General features: G+C 40.3%; 1 protein-coding gene across 2 annotated transcripts in view; it reads left to right on the plus strand.

Moving 5' to 3' along the window:
• mtmr11 (myotubularin related protein 11) overlaps window positions 1-19,973 on the plus strand; it is a 59,236-nt gene that overhangs the window by 27,399 nt on the left and 11,864 nt on the right. For both annotated transcript variants that reach the window (XM_036558020.1, XM_036558019.1), the window contains exons 3-12: window positions 8,807-8,943; window positions 10,015-10,084; window positions 10,477-10,616; window positions 11,096-11,180; window positions 12,417-12,564; window positions 13,576-13,663; window positions 13,814-13,902; window positions 14,053-14,177; window positions 16,447-16,525; window positions 19,396-19,466. In XM_036558020.1, the coding sequence (XP_036413913.1) occupies window positions 8,807-8,943; window positions 10,015-10,084; window positions 10,477-10,616; window positions 11,096-11,180; window positions 12,417-12,564; window positions 13,576-13,663; window positions 13,814-13,902; window positions 14,053-14,177; window positions 16,447-16,525; window positions 19,396-19,466 (1,032 nt within the window). The remainder of the gene's footprint in view (window positions 1-8,806; window positions 8,944-10,014; window positions 10,085-10,476; window positions 10,617-11,095; window positions 11,181-12,416; window positions 12,565-13,575; window positions 13,664-13,813; window positions 13,903-14,052; window positions 14,178-16,446; window positions 16,526-19,395; window positions 19,467-19,973) is intronic.

Here is a 19,973-nt window from a genome sequence, read left to right on the forward strand (position 1 = left end):
ACAAAGAACCAAAATTTGGTTTCGGGTTGACTTTTAGTGCATTGACAGTTTTAGTTTTGCCTATATTTTTGTGTTTAGTTAGTTTGGTGTTTTTCATGTTACATGTTTTATCAGAAGTTGTGGAGAAGAATTCAGAAGTGGTCTGAGAATTCAGAAGTTCCCTCCAATTCCGAGTTCCGAGTTTTAACTTTATGAAATTAGCGCAACAGTAGACAATGTCCAAGTTATTTAAGGCTTGATATGCTTATTTGTGGTTGTGCTACTAAACACAATTATTAATGATCAGTGCACTGATAATAATACATGCACAACTATTACTGCTGCTGTGGGCCAACAGCTGGTCTGTTTGCCCCCTCTACTTTCTTTAGTGGCTAGTTTTTCCTTCCAGTGCTTAATGTGTGCATAGTTATTGTGAATAGAATGTACAGAAGATTTTATTATACTTGGTTTGCAGAGTTTGTCTGTATTTACTGTTTTTGTCTGTCCTGTTTGAGTTTTTTATTAAAACACACAGAAGTAAGTATTTTTCTTTGTAATGCTGTTGGCTTTGCAGTTGCAGTGGACATTTGTTATGATTTAGTTTTTTTTATGTTTTTGAAAATTGTCATTTTTACATTCTTATTGCAGTTAGAGGTCTTTTTCACTGCTAGTTTTCATTTATGAATTTGTGTTTATTACCAGTAATAACCCTGTCATAAGCTCGCCTCAAACTATGCATAGTTCTTGGGAACCTCAAATTACTTATGTGGTTTCTGACACTGTATGACTCTCATAAAATGGACAGAAGCACATTGCGGAGATAAAAGCAGTAGTTGAAGTCTGAATTTTGTTCATACTTTTGTCTATTTCTGTTTGTAACAGTATGTCATACGGTGTGAATCTGATTAGACATGGACATTAACCATGGAGGTCAGCAGGTTTACTGTATTGCTGTCCAGGGCATCATTTCTCATAGCTGAGTAGCTCAGAAAGAGTTTAGCCCATAAAACAAGGAGCAAAGCTAAAATAAATAAGGCGCATTTGAGATGAAGTACTTAACCAAGACCCTCGCTGGCGGACTGGAAACTGTGAGACGGCAGAACGCAGCCGTGTTCATGAGCATTCCTGCTAAGAGAAACTGGGCCCAGTAACAGCTTTAGCGGTCAGTTTCTCCTTGGCCTTCCTCATTTCCTCTGCCTGCCCTCGCATCTGTGTCCCAGGATGCCTGAGGAATGTCTGAGCTCCTCTACACCCTTGAGAGGCAGAAGCTTAAAGAGAACCTTCACCAAGTCAAAGATCATGTTCTTGTTTTTTGCTCCTGCATGTTAGAAATGTGCTGAGACAAGGAGCTTTTTTGAACCACAGCCTATTAGACAAACACCTGCATTCTGGCTTTGAAGTGAAACTGCGAGTAGCTTTTTTTAGGCTTACCAGACGATGCATGTTGACACGTTTTGATGAATCGAAAACAGGAAGCATTATCTGTCTTATCTGACTTGAGCGGGTGGGAGTTCAGAATGATGATAAAGATGATTCTTTTTTATTTAGATGGTCCTTTATAGATCAAACCCAGATACTCAAACTGTGAAGTGAAACTTGGTTGGTTCTCAGTAGTGGAAGGGTTAGGGCTAACAGTAGAATCGGGGTCAGTTTTGTGTTGAGGTTAAATTTAAAATCAAAGTTAGAGTTGGGGAAAGTTACAGTCGTGTTCATAGCCGTTTAGCTGAATGTACAATACTGTACAGAAGTCAGAGACCACCCTTTGTTTATTTAATTTTCAGTCAGAACGGCCATTAAGTGCTAGTTGTTAATTTTTCATTTTACTTCTGAGGAGATTAGATTCAAGATAATCCACCTGCATATCGTCGCTGTCCAAAGAAAAGCATGTATTGCCTCCAAAAAGGCAGCTTTTCTGGAAAAGGCATAAACGTTGTTTTATTCTTATGTACGTTAATGTAAAAAGATTTTATTTAGAGCTATTTTTCATCATGAAATTTTCACACAATGTGAAGGGAACCTCTTGTGCCCAAGTGATGTCAAAAAATGAAAATTGGAAAAAATGGAGGTACTTGTTTTACCTTGGACAGTGACGGTATGGAAGAGGAAAGTCAAAGGAGAATAAATGAGAAAACAGGAGTTTCCAAAACTACAGTTTTGGAAGAACAAATAAAAGAATGCTTAAAAGCCACATCGAAATTATGACCCCAAACAACCACCTGAAAGACCTGGTAGGCCACCAACACTATCAGCGTCAGAAAAACAGCACTTAAAGCTTTCATCTTTGAGAGAGAGGAGAAAATCAAGATCCACTCTTGCATCAGATTTGAAAGTATTCACAGTTTCTGTCCGTCGTTCCACTGTGAGAAGACAACGCTGTGTGTCTGAGAGGATGTGTGGATGTCAAGAAGCCATTACTGAGAAAAGGAAATAGACTGAACAGAAAAACGTTTCCAAATGAAAGAAGCTGCTGGTGTTCTCAGAACAATGGACTTGCCACCCCTCAACATCACTGAATGTATTTGGGATTACTTGAATCATGAGACGCAAAAGGTGCAACCAACTTTTAAGACTGAACTTTTGAGGTGTGGGGAATTTTTCCCTGCAGATTTATTTGGAAAAACTGAAAGCAAGTCTCCTGAAAAGAATGGACACTGTAATAAAGACACGTTAATAATGAAAATTGATATATGATGTTGTTTCTGCTGTTTCATGCTGAAAACTGAATAATATAAGGGCTGCTTTGGCTGGAAATAAATGAAAGTCAAATAACGCGTTAGCATGATTGATGTACTTTCATCATATCCATGATACACACAAAGCCATGTTTTGGTGAATTTTCCCTTAAGGAAGCTATTTTGGAGGACTGACCACAGACGCAATTAAACTAACCAAAGCCATTCCGTGTGGATGACTGACTGGATGCTGATGCCCGGCTTTATTGGAAGATGAAATAGTGATTATAGTCGTGTTTGTCTAGATTACGTTGTTGTGCCCAACTCTTGTTACTGTTTTTATTCAGCGTCATGAGGTCTCACACGAACAGCATTACAGTCTGTCTTAGTGCCACATCTTTCCGCCATGTGATCACTGTATAACCAGCGGAGCCTTTGAAGCTTTCATTTGTACTTCAGGCCACATTTCTTGCATGAATCTTTCCATCCACAGAGTGTGCATTTTCTTGTTTGGCTGTGTTTTTCTTGATTGTACACAGATTTCCAACTTTTAGATGTGCAATTTAGGTTCGAAAACTTAATGACAATGTTTTGTCCTTTTCTATTTGTGTTATATGATCAACAGCTTGCTTTTTTATGTTTTTCTCCAAGTATGAGGAATGTATTGCTACACCATTGAACTCTTTTGTATGCTTTGAGCAACTGTCTTTGTACGTCCATCCTTTTGCATTGTTTGCCCAGCTGTACACACTGTAAACGCTCAGCAGTACAGAACTGTATTGTCCACGTTAGATATTATGGACTGTTGTAAGTGTAATGTTTACTGTATAATGTAGGGCTGTCACTATCAACAGCAGGAAAAATGTAAATAAAAACAGACAGCCGTGATTTGCAGATTGATCTGTATTAAATTGAACAATTTAAAGATAAGACATTTCATGTTTTAACTAATTAACCTCATTGCTTTTGTATCTGTATGCTTTTTCGAAATTTGATGCTTGCAACATGTTTCAAAGAAGTTGAGCGAGTTTCCGCTGTGCTTTAGTCCATCTCACATGAGCTTTGACCCAGAGAAGTCGGCAGCATTTCCGGATGTTTTTGATATGTGGCTTTGCAAGGACTGTCTCAACTTGCATTTGTAGATGCAGCATCAAACTGTGTTAAATGACAGTGGTTTTCTCAAGTGTTCCTGAACCTTTGTGGTTGTGTTTATAACAGAAGCTTGTCGGTTTTTAATGCAGTGATGGTTCACTATTGGTTTTTGGCCTTGCCCTTTATGCGCATCTTTGGATGCTGTGAATCTTAATAATGTATAAGCAGAATGACTGCAGGTGAAATACCTAATTACCTTCAGTCGTGTGTTGAGAAACATTGTTCTTAAACTATCAGACTCCTTGCTTGCTCTGTTTATCCCAAAGTGACAGCTGAGCCTTTCATTAATGCTCCTTTTTTATACCCAATCTCGATTGCATCACCTGTTACCTATTCAGCTGTTTACCTGTTTTTAATCATTCCACAGACTTCCTAGTCTTACGGTGCCACAGTCCCAGCTTTTTGGGATGTGTTACAGGCAGCAAATTTGGAATTACACGTATATTCCCAAAACAATCAAAAGAAAAAGCTAAAATATTAAATAATTTTTCTTTGTGCTGTTTTCAAATAAATACCTGTAAAAGACAGTTTACAAATCACTGCTTTCTGTTTTATTTGCATTTTATCTACTGTTCCAACTGGGTTTGTATACAAGTAATCAGATACTGATTTATTTTATGAATGAGTGGTCAGTTTTACTTTTTGAGATGGTAATAAAATGGACCTAACAATCCCTTCTTAGCCTTTCAAAGATTCCAAAATACTTCATTGGAAGACATTAAACTTGGAAGACATTAAGAGAGACCAGTAGGAGAAATTAAAACACAAGCTTGTCATGACCTTGCAGAGCACACCCAGTCAAATTTTGAGCTATACAGGTCATTTCTTACCAACTCTTCTAGCCCTTTTAGTTCATATCACAGATTTTCTTAAAAAAAATGTGAAAACCACTATTAAATTCATGAGGCATTGCAAAATCCTATAGCTCTACTCTGAGGTCTTTTTTAGTTATAAACTTTTGGTTTTTAGCCATTTTCATCATTTTCTGTGATTCTTTGCATGTTCATTCTAAGCCTCACCCACTGCTTATTTTTCACTGGATTGGGTTGAAATTTGTCCTGGACATCCGAGAAACACTAAGGGTAATTTGCAGCATGTGTTCATGTAAATATCTGTTTCTGAGTGTTTCACAGTACTCGAATTTTAAAAATAGATTTTTTACCAGAATGAAAAATTTTCAATTTTCAATTTTCAAAAATGAATATCTCCAATATCTCCATCTTCTTACAACCAGATTTTGATTCCTTGTGGTTAATATAGTTGTGACATCTAGAAGTTATTTGATCCTGCATAAGAAATCTGAGTGCCACAGATCCAGCTATATAGAGCTTTAGAGCTGAAAACCCACTTTTTAAGATATTTTGCTTAACAACACTAACCCAGATGGAGAGGCGTTCAAACATGCTTGTCGTCTCTCAGTAATGCTTGGGCATATCTTGAGGTGTATCTGTTGTTGTCTGTTATTGACATGTGTTCAAACCCACCATGAGTATGGAGGGGTGAGTCTGGGATGCCAGACACCACTGTTGAGCCTTTTGGAGGTGTTGTGGGGTAAATTCCATGAGACACTGATGAAGGAAGGTGCCCGTTTGACAATCCCTGTGAAATGCTAACGAAGGCATCTCTGTTGTTGTTAGTATTGTAGTACCTGTGTAATGGTCATAGTGTACCCTGTTGTGTTGTTAGGTTAGGTTGTTAGGTATGTATACTTGCATCTGACAGTGAGGTTTGGCCGCTGTTGGAAGTCCCCCACCAATAGCACAAGCAATTTAACATCTTTTCCTGTGTGTTACTAAAATTGTCCACACACAGAGCAAGATGACATCATCTAGTATGCAACAAACCCATTACAAGATGTAACTTTTCTGAACTCAGTTGGTATCACACAGAGAAATGGTATGGAATGACCCTTACTTGAGCAGTAGTCTTGTTTTCGTTTGTTAAAGAAAGTATTGGAGGTGAGAATTGAGTACAATTTGCTGTATTTTTCTCTTTAGTCATTGAACAGAACACAGAAACGCTTTATTACTGAGTTTGACAAGCATAGCAGAAATTTAGAGGTGCAATGGCCAAAGTTGGACTCCAAAAAAAAAACGACAGCTCTGATATGAGATTAAAAATATCCAGTTTGATTCTGTAACAGGGTCAGAGTGTATGACTACAGTTAGAATAAGTAATATGAATATAGCCTGTGCTTTCTGAATTGAGGTGTGAAAAAGTCATCTGGTCAGACGTCATCATATTCACCACAAGTGGGCGAGTGCATGTGTAGCATAAACCACAATAGCTGTACAGGCCTGCGTACTTGACCTTTACAGCGAGAGGGTCCGGTGGCTCTGTTACACTGTGGGGAGCATTTAGTTGCATGAATTTGGTTTGCTTGTCTTTTTAGAGGAAATCAATACAGAGTTATTCTCTCTGCTCACCTGTGTCCTATGAGGAAACATTTCTGGTCTCTTTTAGAATGACACCTCCCCCATCCACTGGGCATGGTGGGAGTAGGGGTTGACTGAATGGTTTGATGAGTAGGAAAAGCTGTAAATCATATATTACAGCTTTTGAAGCCCAGATCTTCACCCAGTTGAACACCACTCTCCACCACCATCATCTAAACATCAACTGTTTCTGTTTAGGATAATGGTGGTCCATCTCTCCAGTACAGGTCCAGGGTGCACTGAAGCTGACTCGTTATGGCCCAACACCTTGCTTAGATACTTAATGTTGGTTTTTGCTTATATTTGTCACCCTTCTATAATGTAAGGTAGGGGGGTCAAACTTCTGGCAGGCCACGGTTCTGCAGAGGTCAGTATTATAACAGTGAATTTAACTCATAAAGGCCTTGCTAATAAGCTAATGATCTGATTCAGGTGCATTCAATGATGGAGAAGTCTGGACACTGCAGTTGCTTTTAAGGAATCGCTTGACCAAATATGCTAAAACAACTAACAGTGAATGGAAGCTGGTAGCCACCAGTTATCAGAATGTCACTGCTAATGCTGCCAACATTTGCTTTCTAACTATTTAACTTTTAAGGTCACCACCCAGGGAGGAACGTCTTTTAAACTCTAAAGTGCATAAATACTGAGTCGGAGGGAATGAGCAGTCTTGTATGTAAGAGTCGTCTCATCCTGTATTCGCTCAGGCTGTTTACAGGCAGAGCAGCTCGGCTCTGTCTACTGTAATCTCACACAGCTGTGAGGAGGAGATCGTGTCTCCTCAGCTGTTTCTCCCCATGAGCCGCAGATGAAAGCCTGCAACATGAAAACGTGGGGGCCCTGTGCCGAACTCCCACAGGAAGCTCAAAGCTGCACAGGAACACTCAGAGTAAACACTCTGTTTATGCCTTTATTGCCTTGGCTTCTGAGTAAACCCCATCGCCAAGCTTACTCAAACACTTGAAACACTTCAAGTAAAACTAAACTCTTGTAGAAATGTCTGGAGTAAACGTCATTTATGTCTGCTGAAAATATTAGTATTTCACAGTACTGCGCTTGATTCCTCTATGTAGTGCTTCAGGTGTTTGGTTTATTATGCGCCATTGTAGTTCTTAAAAGTTTGTTTTATTGTGAATAACCCCGCAACCCCCAACTCCACCGCCCGCTCCACCCCCGTCCCCGTCAGTATAAATTTGTGCCCATTCAGACAAATGAGCATTTGTGAACTCAGGCACTGATGTTGGACGAGAAGGCCTGGCTGACTATTGACATTCCAAATCCCAAGAGGTGTTCTTTGGGGTTGAGGTCATGGCTCTGTGCAGGCCCCTGGAGTTTCTCCACACTAGATTCGACAAACAGCTGGAACAGGAAAGGATTTTCCCCAAAATGCTGCCACAAATTTGGAGGCATATAATTGTCTAGTATGTATACACCGATCAGGCATAACATTATGACCACCTCCTTGTTTCTACGCTCATTGTCCATTTTATCAGCTCCACTTACTATATAGGTGCACTTTGTAGTTCAGACTGTAGTTCATCTGTTTCTCTGCATACTTTGTTAGCCCCCTTTTACCCTGTTCTTCAGTGGTCAGGACCCCCATGGACCCTCACAGAGCAGGTACTATTTGGGTGGTGGATCATTCTCAGCACTGCAGTAACACTGACATGGTGGTGGTGTGTTAGTGTGTGTTGCGCTGGTCTGAGTGGATCAGACACAGCAGTGCTGCTGGAGTTTTTAAACACCTCAGTGTCACTGCTGGACTGAGAATAGTCCACCAACCAAAAATATCCAGCCAGCAGCGTCCTGTGACCACTGATGAAGGACTAGAGGATGACCAACACAAACTGTGCAGCAGCAGATGAGCTATCGTCTCTGACTTTACATCTACAAGGTGGACTGACAAGGTAGGTGTGTCTAATAGTGTGGACAGTGAGTGGACGCAGTGCTTAACTCCAGCAGCACTGCTGTGTCTGATCCACTCGTACCAATTAATTGGTACAAATAATTGGGACCAAGTGGCCTGAAAAACAGCCCCAGCCCATTATCCCTCCTCTACCAAACTTTACTGTTGGCACTATGCATTCCGGTAGGTAGTGTTCTCCTGTCATCCATCAAACCCAGATTCATCCACCGGACTACCAAGTAGTGAAGCTTGATTCATCACTCCAGAGAAGACATTTTCACTGCTCCATGGTTTGGCATTGCACATAATGACTTCAGGCTTGTGTGTAGCTGCTCGGCCGTGGAAACCCATATCACAAAGCTTTCAATGCACATTTTTTGTGCTGATGTTGCTTCCAGAGACAGTTTGGACGTCACACACTTACCTTGACCCGCATCAAGTTGTTCAGCAATTGCAAACAGACTTAATATAGTTCCTGACACTGCATGACTGTTCTAGTTTTGTTTATTGGTGTGATTTGCCATTTTGAATCTCAGTAGGCCACTAAGGGATTGTCTGACATATTTTTTTTTGCCATTTTTGTGTAATATTTAAATGACTTTATCTTTTCAATTTATCAGTTGGTGTTTAATGCCTTATTGTTTTTCTGTGTGTGTTTTCAGGGGAGTGTGTTCTACAGAGAGCTGTCCTGGTGAGGAAGAAGCTGTCTCCTAAAGAAGGGGGAGGCTGGCTGTCCGGCACTTTGTTCTGTACCCATTTCAGAGTAGCCTTCGTGCCACAGGACAGTCCAAGAGCAGATGTAAGTACCACATACCTACGCAGTAAGGGCTGCATGGTAAATCTTATTTTTATCATTATTGCGATATGAGCTTCTGCGAAACGCATATCGTTAGAGCGACGATGACAGAACAGGTCCGGCACAAACTGTTAGAAGCCTAATGACGGTTTTCCTGTGCTGGGATTTAACCCTGATTCATTTCATCATTGTGACATCCAACAGCTTTATCGGACATCGCATCTTATGTCGATATCATACAACCACATTAACCAAGCAGCCTTTAATAAATGACCCTGTGCCTAACAGTGAATGAAGACTCATACAGAACAGTTCACATGACTGCTATAGTCAGTTTTCTAGAAGATTAAATAATGTTCCAGTGGTTTAACAGATTACCTGTGACTGATTTGAGACACATTTGATGTTTTTCCAAAGGAGTCTAAAGGTAATGGTAACCACTGAGCACTAATGAGGAGGAAGCAAAACCATCTTAGTTTTAATGCTAGTGGTTCTAACAGTCTTCTTTTCAGCAGGGTGGTAATGCTACCTGACCCCTGTTGAGCTTGATCAGCAGCATTTAGCATTGTTGGGTGAGGAATTCCTTTAAAGCGATGGTTCAGCAGAAAATCAACATTGTTTTCCTCTTACCCCTCAAATATAGCTGATCAGCTAAAAGACACATTTGCCGTTCTAAGTTTGCTTCTTTAGTTTTGCACTGGAGCTGTGAGGCTAATATAGCTAACAAGTAATGGAATACTTATATTTTCTTTACCATTTATGCAAACTCAAATAGACTCTTTAACAGAGTTTATTCTGCTCTCACGTCCAGGAGACACTGCAGTGGGTTCTTGTGCAAAGTAGGTCGAGCCTTGTGCTCTGTCATTTATCAACCAGGTGGAGGCGAATCGTCCATCTCTCTGGTAGCTGATGGGCTTCCCGATATTCATATTTCTCTCTGCCAGACCGCTTTCATGTGTCTGGTTTAGCTTCCGGCTCAGACTGTATCTCTGCAGATGAATTATCAACTCGTGTCTGCTTTGCATAGCCATGCCTGCCAGGGCCTGATCTCCTTCCGCTTTCCCTCTGATTTAGGACAACGCTGATCCTGTTCTTCTTGGAGACCATGATGTGGCACTGGCTTCCATTGAGAAGGTCGTGGCCGGTAGGGTGGAGCTTCGGCATAATCACTTTTTGGGTTGTGGGGAGTGGAAACACTTTTGCATTCCAATAATAAAGGTGCCAAAATGGTTCTTTAGAGGGATCTCACAGAAAAACTTCCTGTGATTCCCAAAACAACCTTTCAGTGAATGGTTATTTAAAGGAGTTTTCCAGTGTTATTCAACCTAATCTGTGTCTGCTGGGTCTGTAGCTTATGATTGATTACCACAAAGAATAATTTCACCAGTTTTCCCTCAGTAGGAAACTCCTTGACTCAGAACACAGTTGTAATAGATGCTTATTATTTAGGAACAAAATATGATTCTTCTATGGCATCGCTCTGGAGAACTATTCTGGGATCTTTATTTTTAAGCATGTGGGTGTTCTCTGTTTCAGTGGGACCATCCAGGACCAAACTGGTGACCCCCAACTCCTCTCTGAAGTTCACCCCGGAGGAGCTGGTCCTGTACTGCAGAGACCTGCGAGTACTTTGTTTCCTGTTCGACCGGCTCACTCCTGACACTCAGGCTGTGGAGGTATGTGCTTGTGTGGGGTAGTTAAAGGAATAATCTGGCAAAAAAATCTTATGTACACAAGTTCCAACATTCTCCAGATATAGTCGATCACAATACTAGAAGTTAAAATCTTTTCTCCAGGTCTTTACTAAGGTCACTTAGAGTTCTTGAAACTCTATGACCCCCTCTTTCAATTGGTGTGTGATCGGTTCCTAGGTGCCTCACGGTTGTATGTACGGTTGTATATGGTGCTTTGAAATCAGATGAATCTTTTTGAATCACCCTGTATTTAAGTTGTTAAGTTGTCCTGTGGAGAATGTGCCAGCATATTGTCACTTACTGATGGGGTTGTTCAAACTTTTTAACTGTTAACGCTATAAGTGGACCTCAGGTGTAAAAAATAAAATACAAGAAAAGTTTAGGATGTGTGCCCTTTAACAGTGGGTGTTATTCATTGTCAAAGTGCAGACTGTTTCAGACTCGGCTTCATTCCTCTGCAGATAACGTACACCATTGCCAAGACATACCAGCCACTGAAACCTGGAACCATCCTGTCCTTCCAGAACGCTGCTTTGGGTAGTATTGGTGAGTGAATACAGTACATGGTTTACCACAGTCCACCCTTATCATCTTTGAGGCATTAGTCACTTTAGTAGCCTGCTGTTTACACACGGTCATTCTTAATTGGAGAGGCGGGGGAGAGTGAATTCCTCTGTTGTAAGAGCCCTTTGAGGCCTCTGTGCGTTCAGCCTCCCATAAAAACAATCAGAACAGGATGTTATTGCACACAGCGATAAGAGCAGGTACAGAGCCTGCACTGACTGCCGGGTGTCCTGTGTGTTGTCCCAACATTTGATATTCAAATGAAATCATATATGCGGAGCAGCTCTGAGGGGGAAAAAGTGCCCGTCAGCCTGATGAATAATGGAAAGAAACCTGACCTGGGCCACCTCCTGGCCTCTGCTCAACCCTGTCAAGCTCTGTATGTGTGGTCAGTTCATGTTCATTGCACTAGACCATTGCATCCATATCACCTCTACCCCAAACAAACTGTTTTTGCGGCTCTGCCAGGCGCGTCCTCAGAGCTGGTGCAAGGCACTGTTTCAGAGTTGGAGCTGCTACTAACAGTCATTTTTGTATTTGATTTATCTGTCGATTTATTTTTTAACTTAATTGACAGTTGATTATGCCTTGTGGTCACCTCTCATTGTGCTTTAGTCAGGGGAGATATGGCTTCTGTTGTTTTATTGCACTATAAAAGAAGAAAGCTTGTTGTAGAAATGAAACTTTAAATGATGGCAGCTGGAAAAGGAGAGAAACATCTGCATAATTTGGTCATAGTCAATCTCAGTCAAAGTGGTTTGATGTTAAATGGTTCATTATTGAGACTTACTGATGCAGATTTCTTTACAATGGTGATGATAGGAACCAGGGATCATGATGACTACAACACAAATATAGCCATTGTATTTACTATCCAAAACCACCAGTGAACCTGCATAAGTTTTAATATACAATGTTGATGATAGTCCTAAATATGAGAAAAAATATGTTTTTTGTTGGGTACAGTTATGATTTGGAATGCCCTCCAGGTAAAATAGATACACTTTAGGCCAAATCCTTATGTAAAACACTATTTCAGGTTATCAGGCAGCATATTCATAACGATAAATGGAAGCCACATTGCCCCCTACGCTTCCTGTAGTGTACCGTAATCTGTCTGAATGAAATGTGTATCATATGAATGTTATAGAGCATTACAAACTACTTTTTTCCATACATCATTGATGACTCGCTGTGGATTTTTTTAATCGTTTACAGAAATGAAGCAGTTCCTGAGCAACCGGCGACGGGACCCTGGCATGAACTGGTTCGAGAGTCCAGCAGACTGGGAGCAGGAGCTAGAGAGGACCGGGGCTGTTGGCTGGAGGGTCAGCTCCGTCAACGACCGCTTTGAAATGTCCACCAGGTATCTGAGCTCTTCCACATCAGCTCAGAGATTAGAGGTGCTTTGGTTCCTGCTGAAGTACAAATCTTAGTGGACCCAACAAAGTGTTTCCCACAGCATAACAGGTCCACTGGACCCCCTCACTGTAGGGCTCGAGCATTTGCAGTCCAGCAGTGACGCTGAGGTGTTTAAAATTCCAGCAGCACTGCTTTGTCTGATCCACTCGTACCAGCACAACACACACTAACATGTCACGACCACGTCAGTGTCACCGCACTGCTGAGAATGATCCACCACCCAAATAATACCTGCTTTGTGGTGGTCCTGTGGGGGTCCTGACCACTGAAGAACAGGGTAACAAAGTATGCAGAGAAACAGATGGACTACAAAGTGCTCCTATATGTTAAGTGGAGCTGATAAAAAGGACAATGGGGTGTCAAGAACAAGGAGGTGTATTTAAAGTGGCTGGTCTGTGTATAAATAGCACTACATATATAGTATTTCGCTGTTGTCAGAAGAAAACCTCGTAACTCCAAAATGACAACTTAACAAGAGAAGGAAAAAACCTACTTTACTTTTAATGTAAGTCAGTGGAATCAGACCTTCTGCCAAGTCATTTTGGGCCGTTTCTTTTGGTCCACTCCTCATGAAATTTACACACAATATAAAGGCCAGCAGGCATTTTCAAATGATACCAAAAACTGAAAAACGACAACAACGGAGATACAAGGTTTTCTTCTGATAGCAGTGATACAGTATTCAGGCTTAAAGTGAGCCTTTAGTATGTGCCTGCAATTATGAGTAATTACTGATAATACATCATGGTCAGTTTCTCGGTCACATTGCCCTGTCCATATTCTCTATTGGTGAGTAGATGGAAATAACTAAAAGAAGATGGAGGATTAACACTGTAATGTAATATTCATTCTGTTAGATAGCTGCATGCTGTAGACAGATGTGTGATCCATATGCTTATTTTCATTTCACGTGTTGTTTTTAACAACCGATTGTTTGTTTTTCTTCGTTTTCTAGCCTCTCTAGGTTTAATGTGGTTCCTCAGAAGGTTCTAGACACGGAGCTGAAGAAGACGTTCGCCCATTTCAACGAGGGTCGCATCCCTGTGAGTCCAAATAACTCACCGTTTGTCACTGTCAGCTGCTTCCAACATCCAGCACATCTGGCTTTGCATCCACACAGTTGTCCTGTGGAGGAATTTACCATGAAGGCTCTGTACAGCGTTACAGTGATTGATGTGATTCTCTCCCTGCAGCGCTGGTGTTGGCGGCACCCCCGCGGCAGCGACCTGCTACGGATGGCCAGCTTCCAGAACAACATCTACCATGAGAAGGACGACATCCGGTGTGTAGCCTTTGAAAAGCATACCTGCGTAAAGTAATGCTCAAATGCACAATGTTTATTTTAACAGTCTGACTGCGAATAAAGAGTAAATTGTATATAAGTAGTAATAAGACTTACACTAACAGTGATTGTGTTGTCTTTGCTGTACAGGAATCTGGAGCTGATTCTTTTCGGAGGGCAGCCGCAGTGTGTGGTGGTGGATCTCGGGGAGGAGATGCCTTCGCCTGCAGACGTGCAGTTAGCACACACACGGCTACGCGCCCTGTGCCTTGGGGGTCAGTGCTCAGGAGATTTACTTTTGTTAAAGGGGAGCTCCATCGATTTTTATTTTTGTTTATATAATTTTATTTTATTTCTCCATTAGTCAATTGTTAAGATGTAAAAAAGTGAGTGGTTTGGTGTGAAATGCTCCGTTCTAGAGAAACTTACCAAGTCAGAATTGTTGACTTTATAGTGGTGGTGATAGGAACCAGACGTCTGAAGTGTATAATGCCTCTAATACGTGCCTCAAAGTGAGTTATTACATTAAATGGTTATGAAAATACTTCCTGATGCCCAAGACATTATTGTATGATAGTTTTGAGATAAATGTTTTGGCTAAAATATACCTTTTAAAATCATTTAATGGTGGTGAGATACATGTAAGGCAAAATAGTCCTCGAAGAAAACTTATCACTGTTTTACCATTAACATTATGTATAAGCACTCAGATAACACATGTAGGTTCACTGGTGTTTTGGACAGCAGTGTTATTTGTGTTGTAGACATGGTTCCTATCACCACCACTGTAAAGAAATCTGCGATTCTTTATAATTGACCATTTCACATCAAACCTCTCTGAATGACTGTATTTACATCTCAGTGGTTGGATTAAGCATACATTTAAAAAAAAAAACGGTGGACTTCCCCTTTAAAACGAGAGTTTAATGTTATTTGCCTATAACTAGATTTCAGTATCATTTATGATGTTATGCAGTGTTCTATAGTGCATCATAATGTCCTCTCATCTGTTTGACAGGATTCACAATTTCATATCCTGATGGCTAGTCAAACCACTGACCAACAGGCTAATAGATGCAACAAAGCTAGCATTAGAGTCACGGAATATCGTAAAGAACAGTTACCACAGCTGTGTGGCGGCAATAAGATATTTAGCTTCCTAGCAGAGCCCCCCGGCATTCACTAGCTGATGAAAAAGCATTTCAAAATCAGTTGTTGTTCCTTCCACCTTCAAGATACTTCACCAGAAAGAAGTTTTTCTAGTGTTTACACCAGAGGATATCACTTTAGAGATTGCAGAGGCACCACTGAAGGATGCAAGGTAGCATGTTTACAACAGATGTAGTTCATTTTGTTTTCAAGTGTCCCCTTAAAGCTGTGGTTTGAGTTAGATCTGGTCCGGGAGAATTCTGTACATATTTTTTCCTGTTTTCCCTGCTCTAACACTCCTGATCCAACTAATCAGCTAATCAGTGAGCTCTTTTTGAGTTGAAGTTGGTGTGTTTGAGCAGGAATATTCTAAAATATGCAAGAAAATCCAGGAAAAACTGGAACTGTGTTGTAGGGGCTCTCGAGTGCAGTTGGCATTGCTGCCTTTGAGTACACAATTATGTCTCAAGGTCAAGGCTGCAGCCGAGGCCCCAAGATACCTCGCTAGTACTGGTATCTGCATTTAACAGTTAAATAGAGAGGACACAACACTCAAGAACCTCTCCAGAACAAGTTTGATACCACTTAAAAACCTGACATCCCGCTCAAAATACAGAATACATCAGAGGAGCAGCAGAAAAGAAAGCCCCCCGCTAGCACACTGAATGAAAATGTTTAATTACATTGCATTGTTCCGAGAACACCAGCAGATTTTCCTTTGACTTTTCCCTTCTTTACGCAAGTGGATTGTCTCTAATCTCCTCAGAAATATCTCCTAAAAAACGAATAACTCATATTTACTGGCTGTTTTTATGTGAAATTGAATAAGTGAATGGTGGGCTCTGACTTTAGTGCAGCGTTGTATTTACACAGTAGCAGAATATAGAAAATAAAAATCTTCTGAAAATGCTATTTTTCTTCTGAAAATGACATCACAATATTGTTACTGTTGATACCAAAATCCAAAATCACCACCTTGAAAATCAAGTCAAGGTGATTAACCTCATCCTCCACTACATTACAATTCTCTAGACAACAGTAACCCAAACTGCAGTGAACATGTGTTGGCATATATTTGTTAATACATGTTAGCAGAACGTTCATGTGACTGGGACACAGTGTTTTTGCAGTTTTGTTTATTGTTGTCATTGTTAGCCTCACATTTTACTGGCGGTTCAGCCACACTGGCCCACAAAATTCCTCAAAGCAGTGTGTGTTAGCGTCACCCTCATATGCCTCCAGCAGGGGCGTGGCCTAACATCCCTCTTCACACGCTACTGCTTAGCCAGTCATAGACCAGCTCATTTTGTTGTGATCATCTAAAGGACTCTGGATGTGGAGGATCCCTCCCATTTCTCCATGCATCAGTTAATTTCTTTCCCTGCTGCTTTGCAGACATTTCGTCATCCGTGTCGGTGCCAGATGACAAGTGGCTTTCCACTCTTGAAGGCACCCACTGGCTGGACTACATCAGGTAGATACGGAATTCTTTGGCTGGACTCTCTGCACAAATGTTCACTTGCTTTCCCCATAAATAACACATATTACATCAACACAGCTGTTGCCAGGGGTGCACTAACTGTCCAAAAGTTTATAGACAGCACTTCTTCTTATCCAGCGTTTCTTCTTAAATCAAGGCTGTTAGTAGAGAGTTTGTCCCACTTTGCTGCACTAACAGCCTCTGCTCTTCTGGGAAGGCTTTAGACTAGATGTTGGAACATTGCTGTGAGGATTTGATTGCAGCCACAAGAGCATGAGCTCAGGTCAGGTACTGATGTTGATGATTACCTCTGGACAGTCCAGCTTATCCTAAAATATGGGATGGAGCTGCATCACTCTAGAGCAGAGGTCACTAATAGGCGGACTGCGGTCCGAGTCCGGACCCAGACGCTGTCTTATGCGGACCTAGACCTATAACCGATAAACTATAGAGAATTATTTCATTTCGACGGGGTGGTCCTGTTTTAATCAGCATAACTTTCTAGCTTTTCCAGTAGCTTTAGCAGCCTGGGAAACTCAAACCAACCAAACAACCAAACGCATACGTTGTACATATCACACGTGACACTACTCAGCCAATCAGATCTGTGCATTACGATGAGCACAGAGACTCGAGTGAGTGACGCACACACAGGGGAGGGACGAGGCGAGAGACAGCAGTCGGAGAAGAAAGTGAGTCAGAGGGAAGTTATTTCGCATGTCGTGCTCTAAAAAGTATTGTTGAAATATCACTGAATTCTACTTTATTTGATTTGACATTCAGTTGTTAACTGTATAAGATGTTGATATACCTACTAGGCTACTTCAGTAAACAGTATATGGCACTGAATCATGATGCAAGTTAGTCATTATGATGTTTCGGACCTTTGCTTGAGGAAATTTTCTCTAACTGGACCTTGAATTTTAATTAATTACCTCTGCTCTAGAGAATGCATTAGGCAGTGGAGCTCTATCCCCTCCTAGCTAATGCCTAACATTTGGCATGGTGGCCTCAGGCCAGGCGTGTCAAACTCAACCACTGAAAGGGCAATATAAAAAGTGTAACCAGAACTGGCCTTTATTTATTATATATATATAGTATGTGTAGTGATATGAATTGTGGAATTGTGGTGTAACTGTGGTCCCATGGGTTGTTTCTGAGGGCGAGGAAGAGGATTGTAGTGCAGCACATTGTTAAATGGGCCAATATTAACAGAAAGTTAACATAATTTCACGTGCCAGATAGGATTGTGCTGCAGGCCTTGTGTTTGACAGAGTTTGACAGTGTCTCCTTTCTGTGGAGATTATTTAAGCCAAGGTCACATGGATCCTTAAAGAGTCTAATAAATTAAAGAAATTCAAGGTCATAAAATGTTTGAAAATGTTTTAATTGTTATGATTAGAGCTATTAAATTCAAAGTGAAAACACTATTCTTCAAAAGTTTGGAATAAATGTTTTTAATAAAATAAATATAAATGAAATTTGTTTGGAGATAAAAGTATAAAATTATTCTAATTTTCCAGGCCTGTACAGCTGTACAGCTTACAAGTCATTTGCAGGAATCTGAGAATGTGAAAACTTTAGATGATTCCAGAACGATAAACAGAGCTGTAGATCATTCTAAAATAACTGAGAAAGCTGTATAACATTCACGATGAAATTAGATTAAAAATGAAGGTTCCGAATCCTTTAGAGTTTCAAAAGTAGCAGAATATTAGTCTAAATTGATGTATAACGTTAGATTATATTGATTATCATTTTATCAGTTTCCTATTGTTCCCAAAACTTGGAATACTGAGTAAACAAGATTACCTGTACATTATTATTGAATGTAAAAAATAAAGTTTATAATTAAAAGTGGTTCCAAGCTTTTGAATGGTAAAGTTTAGTATAATATAGTTTAGAATTTTAATTTGAAGAAGCCACTGTGTGTTTATATTAGGGTTAAAAGCTGTATTGTTCATTTCTGATATGACTGTTTTACTCATTATAAACCATTATAGATCCACTTCAGTTGTTAACTGTGGTGCATATAGAGAGAGAGAGAGAGAGAAAGAAAGAGAGAGAGAGAGAGAGATGTGAAACACCAAATATGATATGTATCAAAATCACCAGAAATCTTAATTATACAGTGATATACGTTTTTGGACATATCACTCACTGCTAGTAGTGTCTATAAAGACCGAGTTCAAACGAGTACTGTTTATATTAAACTAAGAGTAAACTCAACGTTAATTCATGCTATATTCGAGTTTGTGCTTGGTGTTGTGTGGTGGAAATGGTGTTATTTTTCCTTTGCTGATGTCTTAAAAAGATATTGGAAAGTGTTGAATCTGAATTTAAAATGCACAACAGCCCCAATGAGCAGTGCAGCAGTTGGATGCTCAGTAATGGGTGCACCTTAAAGAAGAAGCTGAATTCACTAATTAGAAGGAGTGTCCGGATACTTTTGGACATATAGATTTAGTACACAGGAAGACAAGATTGTGTGCTTTTCATTTGCCTCTTCTGCTGACCTTCTTGCAAAAATAAATGTATTTACTGGAAAACGTTGTTCACTTGAATTCATGTGTGTTCTGTTTATGAACACAAGTCAGTAAATGAATTAAGAGACCCAGATGACTCATAAACATTTTCCATAAACCCACTGATCAAGTTACTGCTTACTGCTAATTTGAATCAAGAGGAGCTGACTCATTCACTTCATAGGCTGAGTGAATTTAACTAGTTCAAAACGTTTCTATTCTATTAAATGTTCTGTGATAATCTAAGCAGGACCGTACATGAGGAGAGAGCTGGTGTTTGATGGAGTGCAGTAATTATACATTCTAAATAAGTTATCATGCCGTTCTGTATTTGTTTAGATGCTGCCTGAGAAAAGCTGCAGAAGTGGCCTGCTTGCTCAGACGAGGTCACCTCACTGTTGTGCTGCAAGGTGAGTACTGTTGGTTGCTTATAAAAACATTGCGACTACTAACTTTACAACTTATTTGGAGCCATAAGTAATGTAGAAACACAGAGAGTGTGGCTGTAAAGCAGGGATGGGCTTCTGATGGGGCCTTTGGGACCAGTGCCAATGGTCCTCCCACTACTGGGGGACTTGGGGGGCTATAAATCTGCAGATGTTGATGTTAGATGAACAGCTAGTCTTAGAATACGTACAAAAGACAAAATTAATAATAGTAATGTTTGAAGTTTTATATTATTATATTATTATTATTAATTATGTTTTATGTTAATATCTGCTCCTGGGGTTTCATTGTTGTTGTTTAAATGGGATGTTTTAACTGGTGAGTCATAGTGATGTTAGTTGATGTTAGTTTAGCCTCCCGCGTATTTAGATCTGCTTCTCTTTTTGCATTACGACGCATTTTGGTTTAAAGAGAGGTACATCTGCTTATGCTCAGCTTTGAGTAGCTAGAAAGGTCCCATGAAGCATCAG

Source organism: Colossoma macropomum, unplaced genomic scaffold (assembly GCF_904425465.1).
Source record: "Colossoma macropomum unplaced genomic scaffold, Colossoma_macropomum, whole genome shotgun sequence".
In the NCBI taxonomy this organism is placed as follows: domain Eukaryota; kingdom Metazoa; phylum Chordata; class Actinopteri; order Characiformes; family Serrasalmidae; genus Colossoma; species Colossoma macropomum.